Raw genomic sequence first — 24,378 nt, 5'->3', positions numbered from 1 at the left:
AATGTCTTCAACAGCTTATTGGGCTGACTTTGTATATGTTCATATCCGTGGTCAGAGTGGCCATTGTCCGGCGAACTCTTGGAGTAATTTCCTTTCAGTGGGACTCCAAAATTAGCATAAATTAACAGCAAATAGTTGCAAGCACAGCAATTTCGATGCAAATTGAGCAGTTGAAAATTGCCATAAAGAAGTCCGATTCGTAGTGCAAATACAAAGTGGCCATAAACTGGCTGCAGTTTATGCACTGCGGCTCCAGCCTCAGTTCCAGCTTCAGCACTCGGAGTATGGGTCTTGCTAGTGCTGGCCCTCGCCTCCATTACTGCCGAGTCCACTCCGCCCAGGTCCGCTTACTCACTGGGGTCCGAGCAACAACCTACATCAATACAAATGCTTCAAAGGCACGCAGCGGAGCAGCAAGCCGTTTTAAGTCTCGTCGGAATGACCTACTCCTATGACCACACCAGCCGAAGGAACTCCGCCACTCTGCCACTCTTCACTTCCATCTGCCATCTTCCGCCAGAATCCATGTGCCTCGGCATCCACATTTCCAGCGACTCGAATGCAACTCTTTCATTATGCGCAAACGGCAAGTCGCAGGCAAACAAGCCTAAGCAAACTAAGCAGAGCAAACCTTGAAACAATTCAATAGTTTCCTCATTAGTAACATTCGTGCCAAAGCCAACAGGCGAAAAGAGTAGAGGGTCTGAACAGGCGTACACTGGAATTCAACTTTATTAGCAGGTCCTAAACAGATACCAATTTAGATATTAGTATGAAAACCGCTAAAATCATTTACTCTAAGCGAGGTAACTAAACTTCTAATAAAAAGTCCAAAAATGGAAATGATGATAACGATCTTGCCGAAAACTAAATAAGGTACAGGGAAGTACAAGACTAACATATCAATGCAAAATAAATCGATTGAACGTCCATTTTATTTAATACAACAATGTAAATAGCTCTAAAGATTTTTTTGTTTGTTAATTTGTTGAGCCTAAGTTTATTAAAATAATTATTTATCTGAATTCAGAAAAATGACATTCTTTAATACGCTCATCTGAGCTGCTCGGATTTTCCTATGAAATCCAACTCAACAACATTTTTTACAGCGTACGTGCGAGCTGCGAGCTGAGAGCAGCGCGGTCGTGATAAGGAGGAGTACAAGTACCATTGAAATCCAATATCAATGCGAATCGCACACAGCGCTGGAAACCTTCGCCGCGGTGGGCCGTCTCTCAGACGCAACTTTGTTTGGGTTCCCCGTTCCGAAGACCGTAGACCGAAGACAGAAGACCGTAGAGCGCGGAGCTCGGAGCGCGGACACTCCAGCGGGCCAGAGGCGAACGGCTGCTTCGAAGTCGCGGGGCAGTCGCTACCGGCAGCTCGGCAGCGATCGTCGCCTTCTCAGTCGCCTTCTCGGTCGCAGTTGCAGTCGCAGCCGCGGTCGCAGTTGTAGTCACTAGCAGCGAGCTAGACACATTCAGCGCCGATCCCAAACAAAGCGTCAGAGCGGCCCAGAGCCCCAAAGACATCGAAACGGAGTGCGGCCAAAGCGGAAAGTTCGTGTTTGCTGGGCCCGCTGCCATTGGTTCACGGTCCGCGAAAGGCGGTGCAGAGCGACGGCCAGCTGACTGACGGCTGTTAGCCGTAATTCGCTAATTTTCCGCGAAGAAAATCGCCTTTGAACCCGGCCTGAGAAGTCGTGCGCGCTTTTTTCGAAAGCGAAAATCGCAATATACATACGACGCTCGCGCTGACGAGTAAGTGCGCAATTTGTGTGACAACCGAAAAATAAGTGAATCGAATAAACGAATGGCCACAGATACTGGGCGTGAAAAGCAGAAACAAATGTACTGTCACAAAAACCAGTGCCAAGTGTCGATGGATTGGCTTGAACCCACGCGATAAGAACGCGGCTGAAATACGTAGCTCACATTAAAATAGCCGAATAGCCACAGAAGTCATGCACACATTCAAGAGGGGGTTTTTTTGCTCCGATCTGAGCATCCGGTATCCCTACAAGGACTGCACGATCACCGTGCCGATGCTGCTGCTCATGATGCTCCTGCTTCCAATGCTCTTCGTGGCCGTGGTGGAGATCATGCGGATCTGCAAGCGCTTCCGCACCAGGCTCTACTTCCGCAATCTGTGGCGCGCGGAGGCCACCTTCAGCTTCGGCTTCATAGCCACCTACCTAACAACCGAGCTGGCAAAGCACGCTGTCGGGCGGCTGAGGCCACACTTCTTCCACGGTTGCCAGCCGCGCCTCGATGACGGTAGCTCCTGCTCGGACCCCCAGAACGCTGAGCTGTTCGTGGAGCAGTTCCACTGCTCCAACCACAACCTCTCCACGCGACAAATCCGCGAGCTGCACGTCAGCTTCCCCAGTGCCCACAGCAGCCTTAGCTTCTATTCGATGGTCCTGCTGGCCCTCTACGTTCACGGGGCGTGGCGGGGACGAGGCGGAGTGCGAGTCCTGCGGCACGTCCTGCAGTTCCTGCTCCTCATGGCTGCCCTCTGCGTTTCCCTGAGCCGCGTGGCCGATTACTGGCACCACTGGTCGGACGTCCTGGCCGGCGGCCTTCTTGGAGTGACCTATGCCGCCATAACAGCCGCCTACGTAGGTGACCTGTTGCGGTTTCGGACCCGCACCACCGCCAGAATCCCGCCCTCCTTGAACTACAGCCACCACCTGCACCACCAACTAATGGCGGACAACAATAACACGACGGGCTCGGCTAAGGTCCACTTTTTGGGAGCAGCTGCCTCTGCTTCAATGACCACCACTACGCCACTGGAGGACATCCAGGACTCGGATGTAGAGGACTCCAGGGACTCCAGGGACTCCGAGGAATCGCACGACTCTCAGGACTCGCACGCAGAGGATGAGGACGACAACGAAGAGGTGAACAAGCCGCAAATGTCGCGCCTTCCAACACCGCCCGGCGATCTGACCCACGTCGTCTGAGACACTATGCTGGAAATGTGACGTATGGGAAATAATCAGGCTTATCGCCTGGCGGCTGCTATTTCGACTATTTTTCCATTTAGAAATCGAAACAAACAGAAATATGTGATAAGCGCGCGGCGCACTCTTTACCTGATATGCCACTGTCCACCCCCACACTCCTCTGGCGATTTTCGAAATCCAAAGCGATCGGTCGGTTGTGCAACTCCGCTGCCAATTCGGGAAATCGATTCGGCCTTCGACGGCTTGTTGCGAGTATCTCGCCAAAAGAATCTGCCGCTGATATTGCAAGGCCGGATTGAGCCGCAGTATCTCGGAGGAGCTACTGGCTCTGCGCTAGCCACTTATTTGTTTGTAAACAAAGCCCCACTCACGTCGCAGTCGTCGCTGCTGCTTTTGATGTGGCCAGCCCGCCAGCATGGAGCTCCAGCTCCAGGCCCCAATCAGCTGCGACAATCTCTGGGCAGCGACGCCGACTGCTGCGCTTTGCGGCTGATAGCGCATAAAAATAATAAATAATAATAAATGCCGCGCTTATGGCTGTACAGGCAGACTCGGGAAACCCTCGCTTGCGAGGATGGAGGCGAGGAACGGGATTTATGAGCAAATCAATTAAGTCGAGTTTAATTTTGTTATTTGTTTTATGTTAATTATGTTTGGCTACCGACAGATTTTAAGGCTTACTCTAAGTGTTTACTCTACAGGCTGAATAAATGTTTATTGCCCAAGTGATTTACGAGGTGAAATTTTTAAGTTTGCCTCCTCGTCATTCCGATTCGGTGGGGCTTTCAGCGCACCACATTTCCAGGAAACCCCTTTGCTGAAGAAGGCTAGATTGACCATAAGCAAAGGCTTGATAAGGCCACCTATCTGATGGAAAGATAAATAAATATGTAATTGTGGTCATAATACCCCTAGAACAACACATTTCACATCGAAGAAAACGAAAATAAACATTCTTGGCCCGCCTAAATGTGTATGTCCCAAGCGTGTCGCGTATCTAATCGGACCCATTTATTTCATAATCGCACTCCCACAATCGTTCTGCCACATACCTGGAGGAATAGTCACAGAGTCTTATATTCGCAGGGCTCAACTAATGGAATGGTCTTTGGAAAGACAAGACGGGGCAAGTAGGCGCCACCTTCGGCAGGTGCACGCTCCTCCTTATCGGTCGGATTAGAAGGTTAAGGGGTAAAGAGGTTCTTCAGATGGAGCAGATAGCATCGGCAGGCTATCAATCAATACCCTAAGCGACACTCCTTGATTGCGGTGTTCAATTTAAGACCATTTTCCCCATTGATTTTCATTGATTTGCCATGTCAAATTAAGCCGAGTTTCGTCTATTTATAATTCGCTATTTTTGCGCTCAGTCTGCTGCCCGATGCGCAGTTTCCTGGCGGTGACCCCCACAAATCCATTTTGCAGCGACACCTCCGCAGCGGTCCAATCAAGCGGCTTCCTCATTTATATTGATTTTCCATTTTCAATTTCGTTTTTCCGCTCATACCGCGTATTGATATGCAAACGGACGCACGATGCCGTAAGTTTGGGGCGCAATTGAGACCCATTACCCAGTCACCTAGATATAGAGGAAGCTCTTTCTGCAGATGTAGATACGGACACAGATACCGAAACCACTTTGCTCATCTGTCTTGCGCCGCTTTGAACTACCTAAGAGTATAACAGAGAGGAAATGAGAAGGGAACGGGCTTTTGCGGCTGTGGCAGAAAAACCAAGCCGCAACTATAAAGGAAAAGCCATAGGAACAAAACGCAGAACTAAAGCCGAGCAATTTATTTTTAAGCACACATATCGGAGGTAGCTCATCCCTACCCTCCACTACCGAACTATTGAGTGCCCAAGGAAGGCAACCCGAACTGGAGCGAACTGAGGAATGGAATCACTCTGCTAATACGAAACAATTGTGTGCAATCTTGTAGATAAATTTTGATGGGAGTAAAACGGCGGAGGAGCGATGCCGAGGAATGCCGCGGAATGCCGGGGAATGCCGGGGAATGCAGTGCACACTAAGGCAGCTGCGTCGTACTTTTTTCCAATTACAATATCGATATTTTGGCTTTTACCTTTTTGCCCAGCACGATATTTATAAATGCCAAAGATGCCGCGACTGGCACCGTGGGATATGGCTTATTAAGCTTCGGAAGATATAAGTAAATTCGAAATTGAGTAGGTTCGGATCGAGATAAATTAGTGAGCAGAAACGATGTGTAAGGAATCAAGCTTAGATCACAAGTTAAAACTTATGCGCCTGATACAATCAGGTTCCTTTGAACTTTACAAAACATTTACCTCAAAGGCCGAATAATGCCCGCAACAAGACGATGATGATTTTGACCTTCGTGTAGTGCAGGCAACCTAAAAGATTTCCTCCGGACTTTCAGTACTTGCACCACGGTTTGTGCAGACTCCCTCGTACATCGGAGCATAGTTTGTCTCCGCTTCTCTATTGACATTTCCTCAAAACTTTTCTCATCAATTCACGTCAGGGTGTGTGTGTGTACGCGTGTGTGTTGGTACTTGTAAATACGACAACGTTTATTGTCATTGGAATTATTCCTGCCATATGCGAGTGGCAGGCAATCCCAAGCCCAGGTTCTGGTTCAGGCTCAGACCCATAGCCCTCTGCGGGTCCCCGACATGTCGTAGGTAGGAATCTCGATGGTTGTCAGGGGTTTCTCTGTTTCTCGCCTGCAGCCTGTTGGTGGGTGGCTGTAGGTGGGGGGTGGTAGCGTTTCTTGGGTATTTTTTTGGCGTATGCGAAAATTTAACGAATCATGAAATACGATAATTGAACCATGCACAAGAGTTGGTCGTTGCCGTTGTCGCTAGCGGTGGCATCTCCACTCAAGCTGGAGCTCCAGCTCCAGCTCCATCTTCATCTTTATCTTCTCGTCTTCGTCTTCGTCTTCTTTCCATTGTTTGCTTGTGTACGCGCAGCGTATGTGTGTGGCATAATAAAATTTTATTGTAGCCAAAAGTTGGCTACCACTTTTTCCATGGCACCCAGGTTATAGTGTTTCCCCACCCCATTCCCGCTCACCCGTAATTGTTTGTGCCCACCCGCGGGGAAAGTGGGTTGCTAGGGGGAGGTGGACTAAACGCCTACATAGTTGGAAATTAGCGTGATGTGTGGGCGGACTCTTCTACCGCACGCGCAACAATGTCGCTTCATCATCATGGCGGTTCTTTGATTTCGGTTCGCCATTTACTTTTCGCTGTCAATTTAGCGGCATACTTTTGGGCTGTGAATCGGCTTCGAAGTTCGAACCTCTTCGATCTTTAAAGTAGTACCTACCCAGCCATGAAACTTGTTCTTGCTAACTGGAAACAGCACTCCATCTTTTAAGTGTATTTTATTTTGAAACCTTTCAGTACTAGAACTAATAGCATACTTCGAGGCGCAACATGTACCCCACTACCGGCATTCCAAGAGCGCCCGACATTAGGCAACCACGTGGGAGATAAGGCCATCCTCAGCGGATCCGGTTGCGGGAGCTTTGGATGTTCTTCAACTGCTTTTCCACCTCCCGCAGATACTTTTCCGGTAGGCAATTCTCGCGCATAGTCGCGATCTTAGCGCTGATCACCTGCTGGATGTTGGCGTCCCGCTGCTTCTCTTGGTCAAGCCACTTCTGCACTCTTCCGGCTTCCAGCTCGGCCAGACGGCGACGCTCCGACTGTTTGTCTGTCATCTGCTGGCGCAGGTCCTGGCGGTACACCTGCCGCTGAGCGTCCCGCTGACGATCCATGACCTTCTGCTTCTCCTCCTCCTCGCGCATCCGATCCATGACCTTGGCGAACTCCTCTCCGGCGTGGGCGATCTCCAAAGCCAGGCGCTGCTTCATCTCCTGGGCCTGCTGAGCCCGTGCTTCGAGCAGGTCCCGCTCAGCCTCGCGACGCGCTATGGCCGCTTCCTTCTCCCGTTGGCGGTACTCGCGCTCCACGCGGTCCCGCTCCTTCAGATACTTCAGTTCGTCGTTGGTCTGGCGCGTCTCCATGGCTTCGGCAGCTACCGTGAAGATGCGCTGCTGGCGGCGCTCGAACTCTTTTTTGGCCAAACGTTGCATTTCCTTTAGCTGGCGCTCCTTCTCCTGCTTATCGCGCATGTAGGCGGTTACACGCAGTTCAGCCAATCGTTCCTGTTCGCTTAGCATCGCCTTAAAGACGTTGGACATGTCCCGAATGCGCTGGAGCTCCTCGCGGAACCTTTGCTTGCGCAGTTGGGCAAAGGCCCGTTGCTGCTCCTCCTGGCTACGCAAGAGCTCGGTGGCGCGTCGAATGTCCTTGGCTTCGTCGGCCACCCGCTTGGCTTCCAGGTAGCGCACGTTCTCGCGTTCTGAGAGCTGCTGCCGAATCTCCTGGGCGTAGCGGTTCCGCTTCTCCACCTCCAGTCGCTCGCGCTGATCCTCTTCGGTCAGCGCTTTCTGGGCCCGTTCGTTGACCATACGTGCCAGTCGCTCGTCGTCCTCGCGCAGCGCCTTGGATAAGAGGTGCTTCTCGTGGATCTGCGCTTCCCGCACAGCTTTGCATTTTGCGTCGAGAATCATGCGGTTTATTTGCTTCACCTCCTGTTCTTGCTCTTGGCGGGCAAGAAAAGCGCGGCTAAGCACCGACTGCTTCTCCTCCAGGATCTCGCTGAGCAAGGTAGTCCTGCCCTCCGACGCGCCCACCCCCTTAGCCTCATCGATCGACTTGAAACGCCGTCGCGTCTCCTCAACCATCTGCAGCTGCCTGCGGTGCTTTTCCTCCTGCTGCTCAATTCTCTGCAGTTTCTCGCTTACGGTTTCTAGTTTTCCCTGATCCTTGAGACGACGAAGCTCCCCGGCACGGAGCACCACCTGTTTTGTGCCCTGATTGCGCTTTCGATCGCGTTCATTGCGCTTTAGTTGTTTCTGGTCATAGGCTGCCGACTGGTCACACAGTGGTCTCCTGAAGGACCCAAAGGGTGTAATGGTTGGCCGGAACCCACCAGAGGGCGGGCGGTAGGCTGCCGTTTGGGCTCGTGCCCTGGCTCTCAGCTCATTGCACTTTTGTTGCACCTGGGACTCTGCACTGACGAATCGCACATTGGAGGCGGAAAAGCAGGGCATCCTTCTTAAGGGGAACTAGTTAATAAGGTGTAAAAAAGACGTGTCTGGGATCTATATCCTGAACTACGATTTGAGCTACAATGAGTGATACGACGGGGAACTGAATTCGATTCGCGTTGCTGGGACAACTTGTTTGGGTAGCAAGCGATGGTAACCTTGGTGGCCATGACGTAGCCATGCAACGCGCTATGAAGCGCGAAACTATCTAAAATACACTATGTTGACTCTATTGGAGTTCAGTGCCAAAATAGAGATAGCGGGTGTAGGCATCCGACAGCTCAGAATTGAAAAAGGCTTTCCGAAAGCATTTCTCTTGATTTGTTCTGACTGCCACAGCGCACCCAACCACTCTTATCTTCCCTGTCCACTGGGCGAGCATTGAATCAGTCCCCGTCCTCGTTCTCGCCCTAGGTCCCGGACATCAAAAATGCAACCAAGCATAAATTTCGGGGCTCTGCGGCAGCCCCCAATGATTTATGCGCCTTGTCCAAGGACAAACATGCTTAGTCCCACCCAAATCGGTCCCTTCCTGACCAGACCAGTACAACCCAGCCCAGCCCGCTCCAATGATGTGTGCGAATGTGTGAAAGAAGTCAGCAATTATGCGGTATAGAAAAGCAATAAGCCAACAAAATTCACACATTTTGGTCGGAGCCCAAAACTGGACATTTGACGGGGGAAGTCTCCGACCCGCACCCAACTGTCCAAATCTCCGTGGCGGCAGCATCCATCCATCCTGGCCGCCCACTGGCCAGTGCGTTGGAAAGTCTAAGCTGGCAAAAGTTTACGGCCACACATACAAATTAACTTGACCAAAGCAACAGACAGAGCCGGGAGCCACGCCCACATTGTCAAACACACACACACTCGCACACCAAAAGCATGGGGCGTGGAAGGAGGATGGCTGACAGAACGTGGAGTACTAGGGCTAGTTTCTGGGAGCATGGAAATCCGAAACCGAAACGAGTTCCACCCATTTCAGCTGACTTTAATAAAAAGTTTTCCTTTTTTTCCTGTTGCACACACAAAAACTTTCTTCTATATGGAATGACTGCCTTCGCATTTCCATTGGCCTCCAACTCCATCTGGGCCTTCTAGTTGGATGCATTGAGGCGTTAAAGTCAACTTAAGCTGGCTGGGGCCGGATTGCCTCTCGGGAGAAATGCGTTGCCAACCAGTCCGCAAATGTAAATTGACATTTTCGAGTGCACGATTGAGCAAATGAACGTTTTTTTCCCCCTACCCCGACTCCAGTGTCCTGTGTAATGGCAGTCAAGTCGTTGGATTAGCACCGTGAACCGCCCAAGAACATGGATCGAGGAGCCCGAGGAGGATGTGGCCATGAAAAGGTCATGCATGGGCTGGTTGATTATATGCAAAAGCATTATTAGCCGGGCCACGAAGTGAATGGAGAAAGGACAGCTGGAGGACATCATTAGCATTCCTAAGTCCGAGCTCAGGCTATAATTTATGCGCTTAAGTTGTGTTCCGGTTAAGTTTAGTCCGCCCTTCCAGCACGCCTCCTTCGTTAATTAAACCCGATGTAAGTCGGCTTGTGGCCAGGGATTACGTATTAGATTAGGTATTAGAAAGCTCTGGCCCTTGTCTTTCTCCCTCTCTCATTCTCTCTCTATCTATCTAATATCTTTTATCTCAGTCCTTGCAGGTAAGTCTCGGCATGCGGTCCCAGAATGTAACTTATAAGTATTTTGAAGGGTAAGCAGGCCTCGGTTCTTTGATCACAGCCAAACTGCAAGAAAGACAAATGTTGCTCCTTGGGAAAATCTGGCGAAATCGTCTCGTATCCGGACGGAGACGGAAACTGAAATTGACAGCGCTCAGACTTAAGCACAAAACTTTCCCTGCTCCAACATGCATTTCCCAGCGTCATGTTGGCGCTGACATGGCGAGGAGGACCCAAAGGCCCCATTACAATGGCTTAAGGCCTTCAAATGCCTTTTGGCATATGATTCATTTGTGGTCCATCGGGGAAACTTTTCCAGCAGACGCACATACATGCTCTAGCCAGTGTTGACTTATTTGCATAATTTACGGGGGACTGAAGAGTCTACTAGCCAACGTCATTCCTGGTTCTCCTCTCGACCTGACAGACAATCGATTTCCGGTAGCATTTTCATAAACATGCTCGAGAGATTTTTTCAAACTTTCTATGAAATACCGATCGACTGACAGCCTTCAGGTTCAGAGCACCACCCATTCGGCAGCCCAAAGCAATTCCTTACATTTCCCGTTTTCGTCTGGGGTTGAGCAGAACTAACTACTCCACATTTATATCAAAGTATACAGATGATAGAGTCCCTCACATGCACGGCTCCACCTCGGGTTTTTATTCTGTGTGGTAGGAATTGTTATTTATTTGACAACATATTTCGTAGCCGCGCAGTTAAACCTATGCTTTGGTCAATTTTTTTCCGTAGATCCCGGTGATTTGCATTTTTTTTCGCACATTTTCATTGCAAATTAATTCGGGCCTTGCCATATGTTTTAAGAGCAACCTTTCCGCCGCTTCTGGGTTGATTCATGAGTGCCATATTTCTGGACCAGATATCGAGCTTACCCAAATCCGCTGATTGCATGATCCAAATGATGCACAGACCTCTGCGCTGCATGTGTTTGTTTATTTCGGCATCGCCCCACAATCACAATCACAATCAGGTCGAATCAAAGGTCCCTGAATTGGGCCAATTATTTTGCCCCCTTGTGTCAACGTCGCAGAGGAGGAGACGACTAATTAAAATATTCAAGTACCGCTGAGAAGAAATATGATTTGACTTGATTCAAACGATTCGCTCTTTATTTGCTATCAATCAAGCACTCTGACCCAGATACGAGTATTCCGGCATGGAAATCTATTGGGAGTTGCGTGGGAGGTATGCCAGGCCGACTGGAGTTAAGTTCAATGTTCCATGATGGATGAGGTCCCGGCTGCAAGCGAAGTGGCAGCTTAAAATCCCCAACTTGCTCTATAATTCACCGGGGATTGCCCTTCAGCAAATGCATCGCCAGCTTTGCCGCAACAAAAATTCATTGGAATAAAATTTTAATCACTTCGCAAGCCGAACTGGTTACTTTGGCGCACTCCAGGGAAGACTCGCTTCTCGCACGGGCAGCCAAAAATATAATTTATAATAATTCCAGCACACAAACAAGTCATTAAGCATATTTGGACGGTCCAGTTGGCCCAGAGATGTGCTGGGAAGGCCCAAAGCCAAGGGCCCTGACATTGGGCCGCATGTAAAAATTAAATTTATGAAGACCGCAAGAAAGAATTACGGTCGAGCATGGAATTCGCGAATGCCAGATGTCCATGTCCATGTCCCTTTGCCATATTTATGTCCGCGTTGATAAGATGTCAGGTTCTTCTGCTCGCAGTGAGTCACTTGGTCCACATCCACCTCATCGATTCGCAATTTGTCGTTAATATCTGGGGTCCGTAATAGACTCAATACCTCGCCTATAGGCAATGGCTAATTGGCTCGATTTGAATTCACTGCAATGGCTTTCAGATGAATCAACTGCGAGTTCGCAGAATTCAATTGAAACGATTTGGATTCATATGCAAACGGCATAAGCCGAGAGCCCAGCGAAACCACATGCGTACGTGCGGTGCTCCGCCGGAGTCCGGAGATCCCCGCACAGACTATATGTATATGGCATGTGTATATGGTATGTAGATGCCATTTTAGATCCCCAACTTGACGTTGGCGCCGTCCATGGGCCAAGCTCCCAGCTCGGAGCCGATGACGACGACGACATGGCGATTACGTGATGTTTTAATCAATTTTTGTTTGCCGCATTCACAAATTGGCAGATGGAGGAGGAGTGCGGGATCAGAAGGCTTCCATGTAAACAAAGTGAGACTTGCAAGTGTACAAATTATGACAGAGCGCAGGCGAAACTGTTTATGGAAATTCGCAAATGTTTTAATTGATTAACAACGGTGAAGTGTGCCGGGGAATCGCCTTCCTTATTCGTTGTGTTTTTACTGCTGTATTTGCATAGTCCACGGGAATATGAAATGTTTCTGACTGTTCATGTGCTACAAGAAAAAGTATTTAACTGCCAATCGAGCTGCGGATGGGGGAAATTAAAAATGTTTAAATGAAGCCTTTTTATTCAGTATCGACTTCATTATATTGACCGGTTTACTCCTACAATTTTGCCCGCTATTAAGATCACCCAAATCCAGATAAAAAGGTTTCATGAATGAGCAAACAAAACAATAAAAGAATAAATAATAACAACAATAATAAGAAGTACATAGTATAGTATAAATTAAGTTTAATGTTATAGTATTTTATTTTAACTTATTTATTTTTCCCATCATTAACATTTTACAGGAAATGTATCCTTTTTTCATGAACTTCGTTTGCAATCATGTTTCGCTGTTCAAATCAGTAGACAATTGGCTTGAGTCAAGATTATAGGAAGGCTTTGCCTCCTCTTGGAAACCTAATTATTACAGGGGCAAAACCATATCCACCCTTCCCGTCGTTGCCCGCCTGAAGCTTGGCTGTGGTCACTCCACTTCACTGTCCAACCCGGCGGCCCCATTAAACCAAAACCCAAACTTGACCGCCACAGCCGACAACGCCAAGCGCCTGGCAGACAACACACTTTCCCAATGGGGACGGCACCAGCCAGGCGATGGAGCACAGATCCCCCAGTTGGAAAACCAATAAACAAAAACAGATGTGGGGGATGAGGCAAGGAAAGGCACCCAAGGACTCCAAGGGCCGTTGGAAAATAAATTACATATAAAATAACTGCAATACATGTAAATAAAGGAGGCCAGCCGAGGGGCTACGCCGAAGGCACAACATCCTGGGGCGCGCAGTCTTGGGTGCTCCACTGCGGACTGTTCCCTGGACTGCCGTCCTGGCCGTCTAGCTGACGTCAGCGTCCCATCAACTGGCAGCAGAGTAAAAAGTCAGCTCGAAAATAGTCAGCAGCCAGCAGCCAGCAGACGGCAGTCAGCCATTGTCCTGCGAGAGTGTGTGCTTGTGACGACCAAAGGACTTCCATGCTTGCCACATGGCTGCTGTCCGGGGTAGCGACATTTTGACGGCCCCTCGAAGCAAGGGAAGGGTAGCTGAGAGCGGGGAGCGGGGAGCTAGACCGGAGGCCAGAAGTATCACTTGTCAGATTAATTTACGTGTTTGTCCTGCCGTCGCAGCGGAAGGAGCCACCCAAGACCTCAAAACTCAGACCCCTTTGCACTGCGTGCGTCCTGACAAAGAAATCAGCTGCTCCTGCTGCTGCTCTTGCTGCTGCTCCTGGTTGTACTGCTACCGCTTCTGTGGTGTTGCACATGCAAAAACCCGAAGCTGAGGCATGTCGCCGTCGCATTTGCTCGGAGTGGTGGCCCCTCTAACCGCACTCCATTCCAACCACTCCTTCCAACGGGCCAGGCGAATTTTGTGTCCTTTAATATGCTGAGAATTTAAATGGACAAGCCAGGCCCCTGCCTTTTGCCCACTTTAAAATTACCGAAGAACTTTTGAGCTGGTCAGGCACGCCCACTCGGAGTCGCTTTACCAAGAACTCGAGTCCTGACTCGGACTGCCTTGTTATTTGGCATTTTTCAATTTGCAGCCCATGGGTTGCAGGAAAAAGTAATGAAAATCTGGAGTGGTAAGAATCGAAACAATTGGCTTATAAATAAATAAATTAAGAAAAACTATTAAAAAACATAAAAGAAAAAAATGTACATGAATTTGAAATATTATCTTAGGAGTGGCATGTAAAATCCTTATAAATCTTCGATTCGATAATACACCTAACTGGACACATTATGCAGTTTTTCTTTAATGTGCGTCCCTTGAGCCCACTGTCCTGATGCGTTCCTGCTGCACTCATTCCCTCTGACGCAAGTTTTAATTTATGCAAATTGTTGCTATTTGTTGTCCTTGTTGCTGTTATTTTTACACATGTGTACGTTTCGCCCTATCCCCAAGCTCCTTCCTTTCCCAACTCAGCTCTCTCTTGCTCCAGTTCGTATGTTAATGTTTGCGTTAGAATTTAAATTTCTGCCACATCCCCATCCGAAGACCCCTCTTCGCACTCCTGCTGCAACTCCGGTACACACAATCAAATTCAGCCTCCCCGCTCAGTGCGCTTCGATGCCATCGATAAGGATAATGGAAAATTTATTAGTTTAATTGAATTTCTAAGGCGGAAGTTTTACGTTTACGTAATGATATCGCCCTCGTCCTTTCACATCCTTTCGCATGCCAGGACACGGGCTCCTTGTTGTCGATGGTGGCTGCGGTGGCTTGTGCACTTTGTCTCCAACTACCCCCAAAAAAGCGTGTGTGCCTTCCTTTTAGTTAGGGGTTTCGTTTGGTCCGATAATTTATTAATGAATGCATTTGCCTACCTCTTTTTGGCCCCAGCCAGACGGCAAATGAACTTCCATACAGTAGGAAAAGCCGGTTTACTGTACTTACTTTACGTACTTTATTTTCAAATGGTTTAAAAAATTATAAGAAGATTGATAAATGATTATATACGAGTTGCATGGCTCAAAAAACGTTAGCTTATATATGCCTTGGTTAAATATGTTAGAACTTTAACATTTTTTAGAGGTAGATCTTTTTACGCCCGTTACTCGTAAAACAAAAGGGTATACTAGATTCGTTGAAAAGTATTTATCAGGTAGAAGAAAGCGTTTCCGACCATTTAAAGTAAATATTCTTGATCAGGATCAATAACGTCCACTATCCGCCAACAAAACGCCACGCGCACTTTTTAAAAATGTTCTGAAATTTGTTTATTTCATTATTGCAGACCTATCAAAATGCCAGACAAATGTTGAAGTTTCTCGTGCACTTGCACTAGCTGAGTATCGGGTATCTGATAGTCCCCGACTCGGCTTTAGCTCTATTATAGTATGTCAATTGAAAGCACTTGAAGTGCTGTTAAACTTTTTTAAACCCAATCCTAATAAAAGTGGCCAATTTTCTTGCTTTGGAAAAAAAGTAAATAGTTTTATACGTTTCGATATGCACTTGTTCTTATCGGGCGTCGAGCCCATGTATCCATCGCCTACTTCCGCTGGAATCCTCATTTCCGGTCCCCTAAAACGAGGCTAGACAAATTTACCCTCCTCAGGCTAGCTCCTTTATCGAATTTTTAAAGGCATCAGGTTAATCAGTGGAAACAAGAACGGCAACAGAAGCGAATAGCTACCAAGTGGGGTTGGCGCTAGGGGTGTGGCAGCTAGTCCAGGCAAAGTGCCCCAATATGGGCTTGCTGATGGACGGATAGCAGCCCAAACACAGCAGTTGGCAGGAACGGCTTCCAAAGCCACCCGAGCAGAGCTGACTGAGTGACCTGAAGCGCGGAAAAAGGTGGGTAAAGGACAACTACAGGGCGCACGGTGCCTGGTAGCTGCCCAAGTGGCAACCCTTCGCCGCCATCAAGTGGTCAAAAGTGGCGCCCGGGCGCAAATGGCAAAAGCCAAAATGATGAAAGTGCTCCACCCCCCACACACACCCCCCTTCCCCCACCACGAAACGCCAACCGCCCACCGCCCTTTATGTTGTCGTCGAAGTGGAGCGCACATCAAAGGTGCAAACGGCGCTGCAGGGCTTTGGATTGGCACTCGAGGGGGCTGGGAGTGGCCGAGTGGGTGGTGGGCAGTGTGAGGACCATGGTGCTCCACTTTGCATAAATGACGGGGGACGAATGGTGGGTGGAGGGTGGGGAAGTGAAAATAATAAACATGGAATACGCATAAGGATGGGGCCGCAGCAGGATCGATGACGCGGCTCCTTTCGTGACCTTTGGGTGCCTTTTAATGTGGTTTGCCAGGCAGACACCCCTGCAATTTGCAATTAATCAGCCAACAGGCAAACACGAGTCCTGTTCCTGCTGCATTAACTCCGGCCAAGTGCAAGGCGGAAAAAGCCCCAGACAGGCAGACAGACATTCAGACTGCCATACAGAGTGCAATTGTGTACTTTCTGGAGAGGCGCATTGACAGGAACGCAGTTGCTATCAAGACCATAAATTAAGTCCATCTGAAGGCTTGGCTGCGAAAGGGTTAATTTCGTAAAATACTTTAATAGGCACCCCCATCATTAACCCAATCGTGAGTCTTGCATTTGCCAGCCCTAAATAAAATCCCACACAGGAGTCAATATGGCCAGAAAACTGCATTAGAACCGGACCAGTAAATAATAAAGTCATGGCTGGGGGATCCACAGCTTAAAGCTGATTTTTTAGAAGACCCTTGAAAGTCGTACAAATTATTCAAGCTGAATATAAATTCCAGCCCCACGTTTAAAAGCTCGGAAATATAATTCAAAAAATAATAAATGACAATTTTATGGAGTGGGCCGTCCGCCAGAACACTTCTCCCCGAGGCCGCCTCAGTAGGTGTTGTCTACTTATGAACCTGGGAGCACCACCCCAAATCCACTGCCAACCAGACAAGATGGAGAGCTGAGGAACTAAGGAACTGAGGAGCCGGCTGGAGCACATGTGTGGAATCTTGTTGCCAAAAGGCAAGCCGAGAAAATAAGTCATTAAAATGCGGATTACCAAAAGCGTAGAAGTGGATTTTGCATGTTATTTGCGCGACGCGGTGCAGACTTTAGACATTGTTACGTTGGTATTCGGTGGGTCCCGTCACTTGAGCTCACTAGATCTCACCCAGCTGACTGACAGAGGCCCAGAGGCAGGCACAGGAACGACGAATGGGACCGCTAATCCCTCTGTCTCTGTATCTCCATCTGCCCTCCGCTCTGACAGCTGGGCGGAATTGAGATTGGGCGGGCTGGAAATGGAGTTGGATGTGGGGATAGAGTTTTAGGTAAAGTACGGTTGAGTAGAATTAAAGTAAATTGACGCGGTTCGGGAAGACGGAGTCTTTATTAGTGATCCTTTTTTAAGATTTTAAGATAAGATGCGTGGCAAGCCATCATAACTCACTTCGAACATAACAGCAGTCAAGTCAGAAATAGCTCTCCATTTATATTTACATACGTTGCGAAAGTGATCTGTAACGAAAGAGTTTTTTATGATCAATTCGCTTCTTGGATTATTATCCCACCAGTTATGCATATCATAATTCACAGCGTTCCCTCGTTACACAGATTGTAGCCAGTCCCCCAGCCAACAATCCGAAAAATGCCCCTAAATGCCAATTAATTTCGGACCGTCGCGAACTGTCAAAGTCGAGAGTTTTTGGTTAGGACTGCGAGAAATTCTGAGAATACTCAAGACACACTTCCCGGCTTCTCTCAGTGCCCTTATTTTGATGTGGATTACTTTTGCGGAGTCTTCGTGTTCTTCGATTTTAATTTTGAATATCAGGAACGTAAAAATCATAAAAAGATACACCGCCTAAGCCCACGCAGCGTCGGTCAGCGGATTTGTCAGGGGTTTTGTTTACGATCTTTAAAGCCTGGTTTATGACACCGCCGCTCCGATCGATTCATCCGCAAAATTCTCTTGTTTTATTCGCCTCGAAATTAGCAATTAATTTTCCGCCAAGACAGGGGACCGAGACAAAGATGATAGTGGGCGTGGCTGATGTGGGTATTTTTATTCGAGACGAAACCTCTGACTCAGCCAGTCCAGTCTGTCCAGTGTGAATGATCCAAGTGGAACGCTAATGAATAAAATTGATTTTAATTCTTATGGAATGTAAATGGGAAAATAAGGTGATTAGTGGGTGCAGGTGCGTTCCTACGGCAAGTAGATAGGTCACAGCTTTTAAATTGGCAAAAAATGTAATGTGCTTTCACTTCACAAATAAGAAGAAATCTTTAACGTAAATCCCAATATGACAGCTAATTTTTTATGGCATCAAGAGTGCTGCTTGCCGTCCAGGGCCCCATTTCATCCTTAGATTCTGCCCCAGGCTTTCAGCACGCGGCCTAATCCTCATTTAACATGCATATGCGAATGTGTCGCGCCTTAAAGACGCCATAAATTTTCATTTTCAATGAAAATAACGAGGATATGTATAATTTTTCTCCCCATCCCAGTTTGCCTTTTGGTTTCGCCAGTTTTGCCAGTGCAAGTGCGTACAACAAAGCGACTGGCGGAGGGCCGTGAAATGCGTTCAATAAATTTTGCAGTCAAAACCGGCACAGCATCCAGGAGGCCAGGGCGGCACTCTGGGCACTGAGCATCCCAGGATCCGGCGACAGTTATTCGCGCATTATTTTTGCCAACGTTTTGCGATTTAATGTGAATACATTTCCACATATGCGATTTTTCACGTAAATCAAAGGCCGGCTCGATGATGTGGCTCTGGTCGGAGTTTGAGTTCGCGCCGGGATTGGAGTTGGGGCTGGAATTGTAAGTGGAATTGGGGTCGCTCCTCCCCTGCGACATCTGTCGCAAGAGGCTTTTCTCCGGCCTCACACTAACCCACATGCAGCTTTAAGATTAATTCATTCGCTTTTTGCTCGAGTGCAAATTACAAAATTACTACATTTCCTTTTGGCATTTCTCAATTTCTGCTGAATTCCACGCTGTCGCTGCATCCAGTCGCCACTCATCCCGCCCCTCGGCATAGAAAGACGCTTTGTTTTTCACGTGAATTTAAATTTATAAATATTTAAGTATTATGATAGACGAGCCGGGACAGCTGCTAGTGCCTCCTCCGTCTGCAGTTTGTCGGTTGGGCAAACTGAAACGAGTACTAGAACCAGACGTAGACCCCGTCCCAATTCCGATTCCAGAACCAAGCTTGGCCAGACAACCGACTCTCGTCCTCGGCCTCAGCCTCGGCCTCGGCATGATAAAAATGAATCTTTGATGTCATTTGGGTTTTGTATGGAAATTTGTTTTAATGAAAAAAGGGCACAGAAACTACAGTCTGTGTGCTGCTTTTGTTAATGAAATTCGTTTGAGGAGAGCAAGGGACTAGAGAGCCCTTTATTTGCCAAAAATATTAAATGCTTTAATAAAACATGAGTTTGCCGTAGGGGGGAAATGCTTTGCGGTCTTACACAATGGTATCTGAAGAGGTAACCGAAAGATGTCCTGAAATGTTGAATTTGCTAATTAAATGTTCAAAATTCAAGCTGTTAAACTATTTAAGCCCACTCCTTACACTAGAACTTCATCAAATTAGCGTCAAAATAATGGACCGTCCCTTCAATCGAAGCCCTTGCTCTGATAGAAGCCAGTGAGAATGGGGACTCGCCTAATAGGCGCATCAATCAGTTAGCTGTACTCATAAAACACCAGAGCCAAAGTGGAAATAAAACATATAGACATATGGGGGAAGTTGTAAGCGGGGGTGTAGCGACGGCATTCGTGATGCACATGCACATTTACAGCTTTTGCTGCGTTTCATTTCTTTTGAAGTGGCTGCCGCTGGCTACACCACACTGCATATTTGTGCAGTACTTCTGTGGATCTACAAGTTACAGATAAAAAGCGAACAGGGAACACTCTCCATCCATCCGCCTTGCTCGGATCCACTGGCAGACTAGACGCGCTCTTAATTGTTAAGACAAATCATACGGTAATGGCCATAAAGCGATGTGAGCACAGCGTATCCAAGAGATACGCGAACTCAAAACGTGTGCGCCATAAAAACCGAACTCGGCCTTCCTATTCCTTTGCCACCTCGCTCTGTGAGGCAGACATTAAAAATTAAATAAACAATTTGCTGCAGTTTCATTGGAAAATGTGTGATTAAATGCGGTTCGCTTCGAGAAGTTTCCCCTTATTTTATGTCCTTCCCTATCCCTCCTGAACTTGTACTTTGTCTTGGTACTTTTTCTGCTTGTTTTTCCAGATGAAATAGTGTATTAGAGATGCATTTCTGTTCGGTTTTGGGCCATCAACTTTATGGCAAACGGATGTTTTAGGTGTTTCCAGTAAGTGGGTTGGAATGAGGAGGCCGGGGAATATATAGCCCCCACCCACTTAGCACCTCCACTTATCTGCGGCATGAGTAATTCCCAAGCAATTTCTAAAACACTAGATTTAAATGAGTAGCCGTCCACAATTTAGACAAATCATCTTGTCAATCCCGCCACTAATTGGCTCGGCGAATGCTCGCAGAGAAATCGTAGCTGCAGGCTACGATTCTTCGATCTAGGAACTTCTAGCCAAATCAAAGTTAATATAAGTACCAATTGCGAACTTCCCCCCCCTGTGATCGCCGCATTTGAGGCTGTCAATCAGCTGCAGCCCGAGTGTAACCCGTTTTATATCTCTCTTTTCACAAGTCGAAACTCTCTGAAATTTGTTTCCGCTTTTGGTCCTGAAAGTGGCAGGGAATTCCGCCCGCTCCTCCGGTGCGTTACCAATTTTAAAGTTGGCATTCCCGGCCCAGGCCGCCCTTTGCAGCAATTACCAAGCCACACAACATTCGTTCAATGGCAGAATAAAAACGATTTAAAAATAGACAAGGGAACAGGGCATATGTGCAGAAGGGAGGCACATGGAGGGGGTCCAGAAATTGTCGAATGCTGCTGCAGCCGCCTTCTTCTCGTCTCCTCTTCCAACGCTTTCGAATTGCTCTTGGCTGGCTGGCTGACTGGAGTGCTGGCTGGATGGCTGGCTGGATGGCTGGCTGGATGGCTGGCTGGATGGCTGGCTGGATGGCTGGCTTCAATTTCGAGACAATCGCAAATTGACAATCAAAGTCTTCAAAGACAGTGAAAACTGCTGCGGCGAACAACAGCCGAAAAGCATCTGAAAAGAGCCAACGCGGCATATATAGAATATATATATATATGGTCGGAAACGCTTCCTTCTGTTTGTTACATACTTTTCAACGAATCTAGCATACACTGTTACCCTACGAGTAACGGGTATAAATATGGCTTTCACGCCTACCAGCCTCTAAATACTACATGAGACAACTTGCATGCCGCACGAAGGAACGAAAAAGTACATGTATGGAACAATAACGTGAGTCACTTTCACCTGTTGACAACTTCAAGAAGGAAAACTGCCATTCTGCATATGCGATCCTTTACAGGAATTGAGTTTCTTCATGTAATGGCCCAGTCATTAAAGAGTCAGTCTAATCTGCAGTCTAATGGGCTGGCACTCATAAACATTTTCATTCTACAGCGACGTCGATGGTTATCGGGTGCTTTCCCCAGTTTTACCAATTTCAGGCCGCAGGCTGAATGGATACGAGCTCCTTATTGCCAACTGGAGTTCGTCGAGAGTGGTCAGTACAGCGATTTTGTCACCTCCATGAGTGGGCCGCGTCACATCATCATTATTATCATTTTATTGTCGTCCGGATTCAAGGCGAAGGAGATGAGATGCAGCTCGTGGGCAATCTGGCACCCACATGCTCAACCTATCCGCCGAACTAAACGAGTCGGCGAGTGGCTCATTAAGTCGTAAAACCGCTTTAATCGCCGCCGTCTCCATCTCCACCTCCATCAGCAGTTTTCTTCTTAAGCTCTGCAGTTAAGGAATCACTTGCAACTCCAAAAGGAGTTAATAAAAAACACGAAATCTCGGCATTCTTCGACAACGGCTGTACTCGTAAAAATAATGAAATTTATGTTCCAAACTGCTACTTCCACCACAAATCGCGACCCAGTCGTTGCTTTAGTTTTTATATTTAAAGCCCGTGGAGATATTTCATTGCTCATTGAATGGGGAGACCGCATCCTCATCTTGTCGGTGTGTAATATGAAATGTCTCATTATCATTTGTCGGTTTGTTTATTTTGAGATTTCCAATGAGAAGCAGGGCAAGATAATCCAGGCCCCACAAAAGTGAGAGTAGAGCGTAGGCAAAACGGATCGGTGTTGAACATACTTTCAGCCATTTAATAGCCATCGACTTTTGTTGCTAACATGAACTTGAACTTGTAGACCAGCGAACAAAAACATATACAGCAGAAATCCATTTAAGCATTCAATGGCAGGAGCGGGTCCGAGTCGCAGAACGAAGTACAACGCGAGGAACGCTGAAGCAGAGCTTCGGTGACCCAGGTTTCAGGGGTTCCCCTGCCCCAGGAGAAAACCTTTCAGCTCCAGTTTTTATTTCTGTCGTCGCCTTCCGCCCGCTTTATATAAATTATTGCGACACGAGTTCATTTCAACTGGCACGCCCCGAAGGCAGGAGATCCCGAGATTGGAACGTCGTTCGATTCGCGTTGATTTGGCTGCAGAATCCTCAGACTCTGGACCGCTTTGCATGTCCCCAAGGTGCGTCGCTCGCTACCTTTCCTTTCGCGGGTGACATGTCCTTTGTCTTTTCTTTTTGTTGGCATTGTCTGGGCGCAGAGTCTAGACTGTTGGCATGCATGTCAAGGATTTTGCCAAAAATGTAATTTTTATTGTTTTCCGCGCCGTTCTGGGATTCATTGAAAGTTTCCGCGTATCGGAGCCATTGGCAGTAGCAAACCCTAAGGGGATTCGGGGATGTTTCGATCTGCGCCAGTCCAGGAAATTTCAATGCATTCCATTAAGTTTCGCGGGCTGAGCCTTCAACCATGCCGCATTTTAGCGGACAGTGCTTCCCAGCTCGCCATCTAATCGCTACCTAGCAAGACACACATGTCCGTGTTTTGGGTGCCAGTCGGGCAGCCAAGCAATCAACCGGCGACCTCTGTAGAACACACTTCTAGCACTGCCCACACTCGGCAGTCGGTCTCAAAGATTCGGTCTCGGCAAGTGCAGCTAGTCCCGGCGATGGCTGATGTCTGCTGGATCTTCAGGGGGGATGGAAGTGCAACCTGGCCGCACAATAAAGATCTCATCAAGTGCAACATGCATCGTGCGTTTGGAACTCTTCTCAGCGCTTCGCCTTGTCGGGTTATTTGTGTTGTCCTTTGGCTTTATCTGCGGCCTTTAATTTATTAATGTTCTCATGCACTTCCCACTCAGTTTCGCTGGGTCTCCATCGTTCAGCGATCTCAGTGCTTTCTGGCCGCATACATTTTTCAATTTGCGATCTTTGAACCGCAGACAATGAATTCTTTATAGCTTAACCCTGCTAGAGATACAGTCACTCGCCCCACTCTTCGGGGCACAGTCTTGCACTTTTCGCCGAAGGTGAACGGGCAAGAAAATCATGGCCGAGTGTCTTTGGCATCTGGGCTTATAAATACCCAGTGGGATTCCTTTGCAGTGTACTATTTGTGTTTTCTGTTGATCATAATGGAGCTGGGCAAAATATCAGGCAATTTGATTTTAGTTGGGAAGTCCTTCTATGCGCAGTGTGTCATTGAAAACCCACTTTATTGTTTCTTGAAATTGAATCTGACAATTGTTGGGGTAACTGACAAACACGAACTGACAATGAATTCTGTCCTTCCGAAGAGCTAACTGAAAATGCCTAAAATGATAATTAGTTTTTTGCCTGGTTTGGTCAGACACTTTAAAAACAAAAAGAAAAAATTGTGTTCTCCCAACACGACGCAATGAACTGCCAAAAAAAGCCCGAAAAAACCAAGATCTTCCCATAGCATTGAGGTGCGACGGTCAAAGAAATCACGATGCTGCAATTTTAAATTTATTGATCATGATTATTAAAACGCCGCACAAGTCGTGGATAGCAAAATGCAGATGCCCCTGTCTCCCTCCCAATGTGAACCAAGGGCAATCCAGTAGGATCAGGGCAACCTGTTTGCCCGTTTCGTTGTGGCTTCGACCTGGAAATTGCGCAATAATGGTAGAAGGTACGATGTACTGGCTAAAATCTACAAAAAGAATGGCTTGTTTTAAAATGGTAATGATTTTATATAATGCCCTACAATAAATACTTCAGCCAGTAACTTCAATACTGGAATAATAATTTAAGTTACATTTTAAAAGTTTTTTTATATATTACATTACAGTAGTTCACAGGAGATTAACACAAACACATATACTGTGTTTTACGCACTAACGTTTTTCTACCATGTATAATTTATTTTTGTTTTAGTGTACTGCATCTGATTGCAGTAATTCCGACAATTTAAGGCGCACTACACTACATGGGTGTAGTAGAAGTATCTGTCTGGGCACGGATTCTGTGTGCCAGATGAATTGAAATCGAAAATTCATAAATAAACTTTGTCTTTTATTGATAAATCAAAGTGAAGTGCAGACACAGCAGCAGCTAGTAGGCAGCCGGCTGCTTCCTCTGGCCTTCTCTGCTACTGCTACCTCTGCTACTTCGTTCTCCACGTAGTGGTTATGGCCTATGTGGGCTGGGATGTACTCGGATTGGGAAGGGGTATACAACATTTGCAAGGAATGACGGGAACCCACAATATTAAAGGTAATGCAAGTAGACAATCGCTGGGAGTCCAAGCAGCAAATGGCATAGGCTAGTTGCGGA

At 47.4% G+C, this 24,378-nt stretch overlaps 2 protein-coding genes across 2 annotated transcripts; one reads left to right on the top strand and one right to left on the bottom strand.

The window, feature by feature from the left end:
* The first annotated feature begins 1,227 nt into the window (after positions 1-1,227).
* LOC122615920 (putative phosphatidate phosphatase) lies at positions 1,228-3,721 on the top strand. Its single transcript, XM_043791098.1, has one exon. It carries the CDS (start codon positions 1,964-1,966, stop codon positions 2,966-2,968), a length of 1,005 nt encoding a protein of 334 aa, XP_043647033.1. The 5' UTR covers positions 1,228-1,963; the 3' UTR covers positions 2,969-3,721.
* A 2,744-nt stretch (positions 3,722-6,465) lies between these two features.
* On the bottom strand, positions 6,466-8,082 carry LOC122615917 (cilia- and flagella-associated protein 45). The gene has a single exon (XM_043791094.1). The coding sequence runs from the start codon at positions 8,080-8,082 to the stop codon at positions 6,466-6,468; it is 1,617 nt and encodes a 538-aa protein (XP_043647029.1).
* Between the last annotated feature and the right edge of the window lie 16,296 nt (positions 8,083-24,378).

This window comes from Drosophila teissieri, chromosome 3L, assembly GCF_016746235.2.
Source record: "Drosophila teissieri strain GT53w chromosome 3L, Prin_Dtei_1.1, whole genome shotgun sequence".
Taxonomy (NCBI): domain Eukaryota; kingdom Metazoa; phylum Arthropoda; class Insecta; order Diptera; family Drosophilidae; genus Drosophila; species Drosophila teissieri.
The sequence above is the reverse complement of the archived record's forward strand: the minus strand, read 5'-3'. Positions and strand labels throughout refer to the sequence as shown.

Excerpts from the sequence above, each read along its gene's own strand:
- LOC122615920 (XM_043791098.1), top strand. The coding sequence starts at position 1,964 with ATGCACACATTCAAGAGGGGGTTTTTTTGCTCCGATCTGAGCATCCGG.
- LOC122615917 (XM_043791094.1), bottom strand. The coding sequence starts at position 8,082 with ATGCCCTGCTTTTCCGCCTCCAATGTGCGATTCGTCAGTGCAGAGTCC.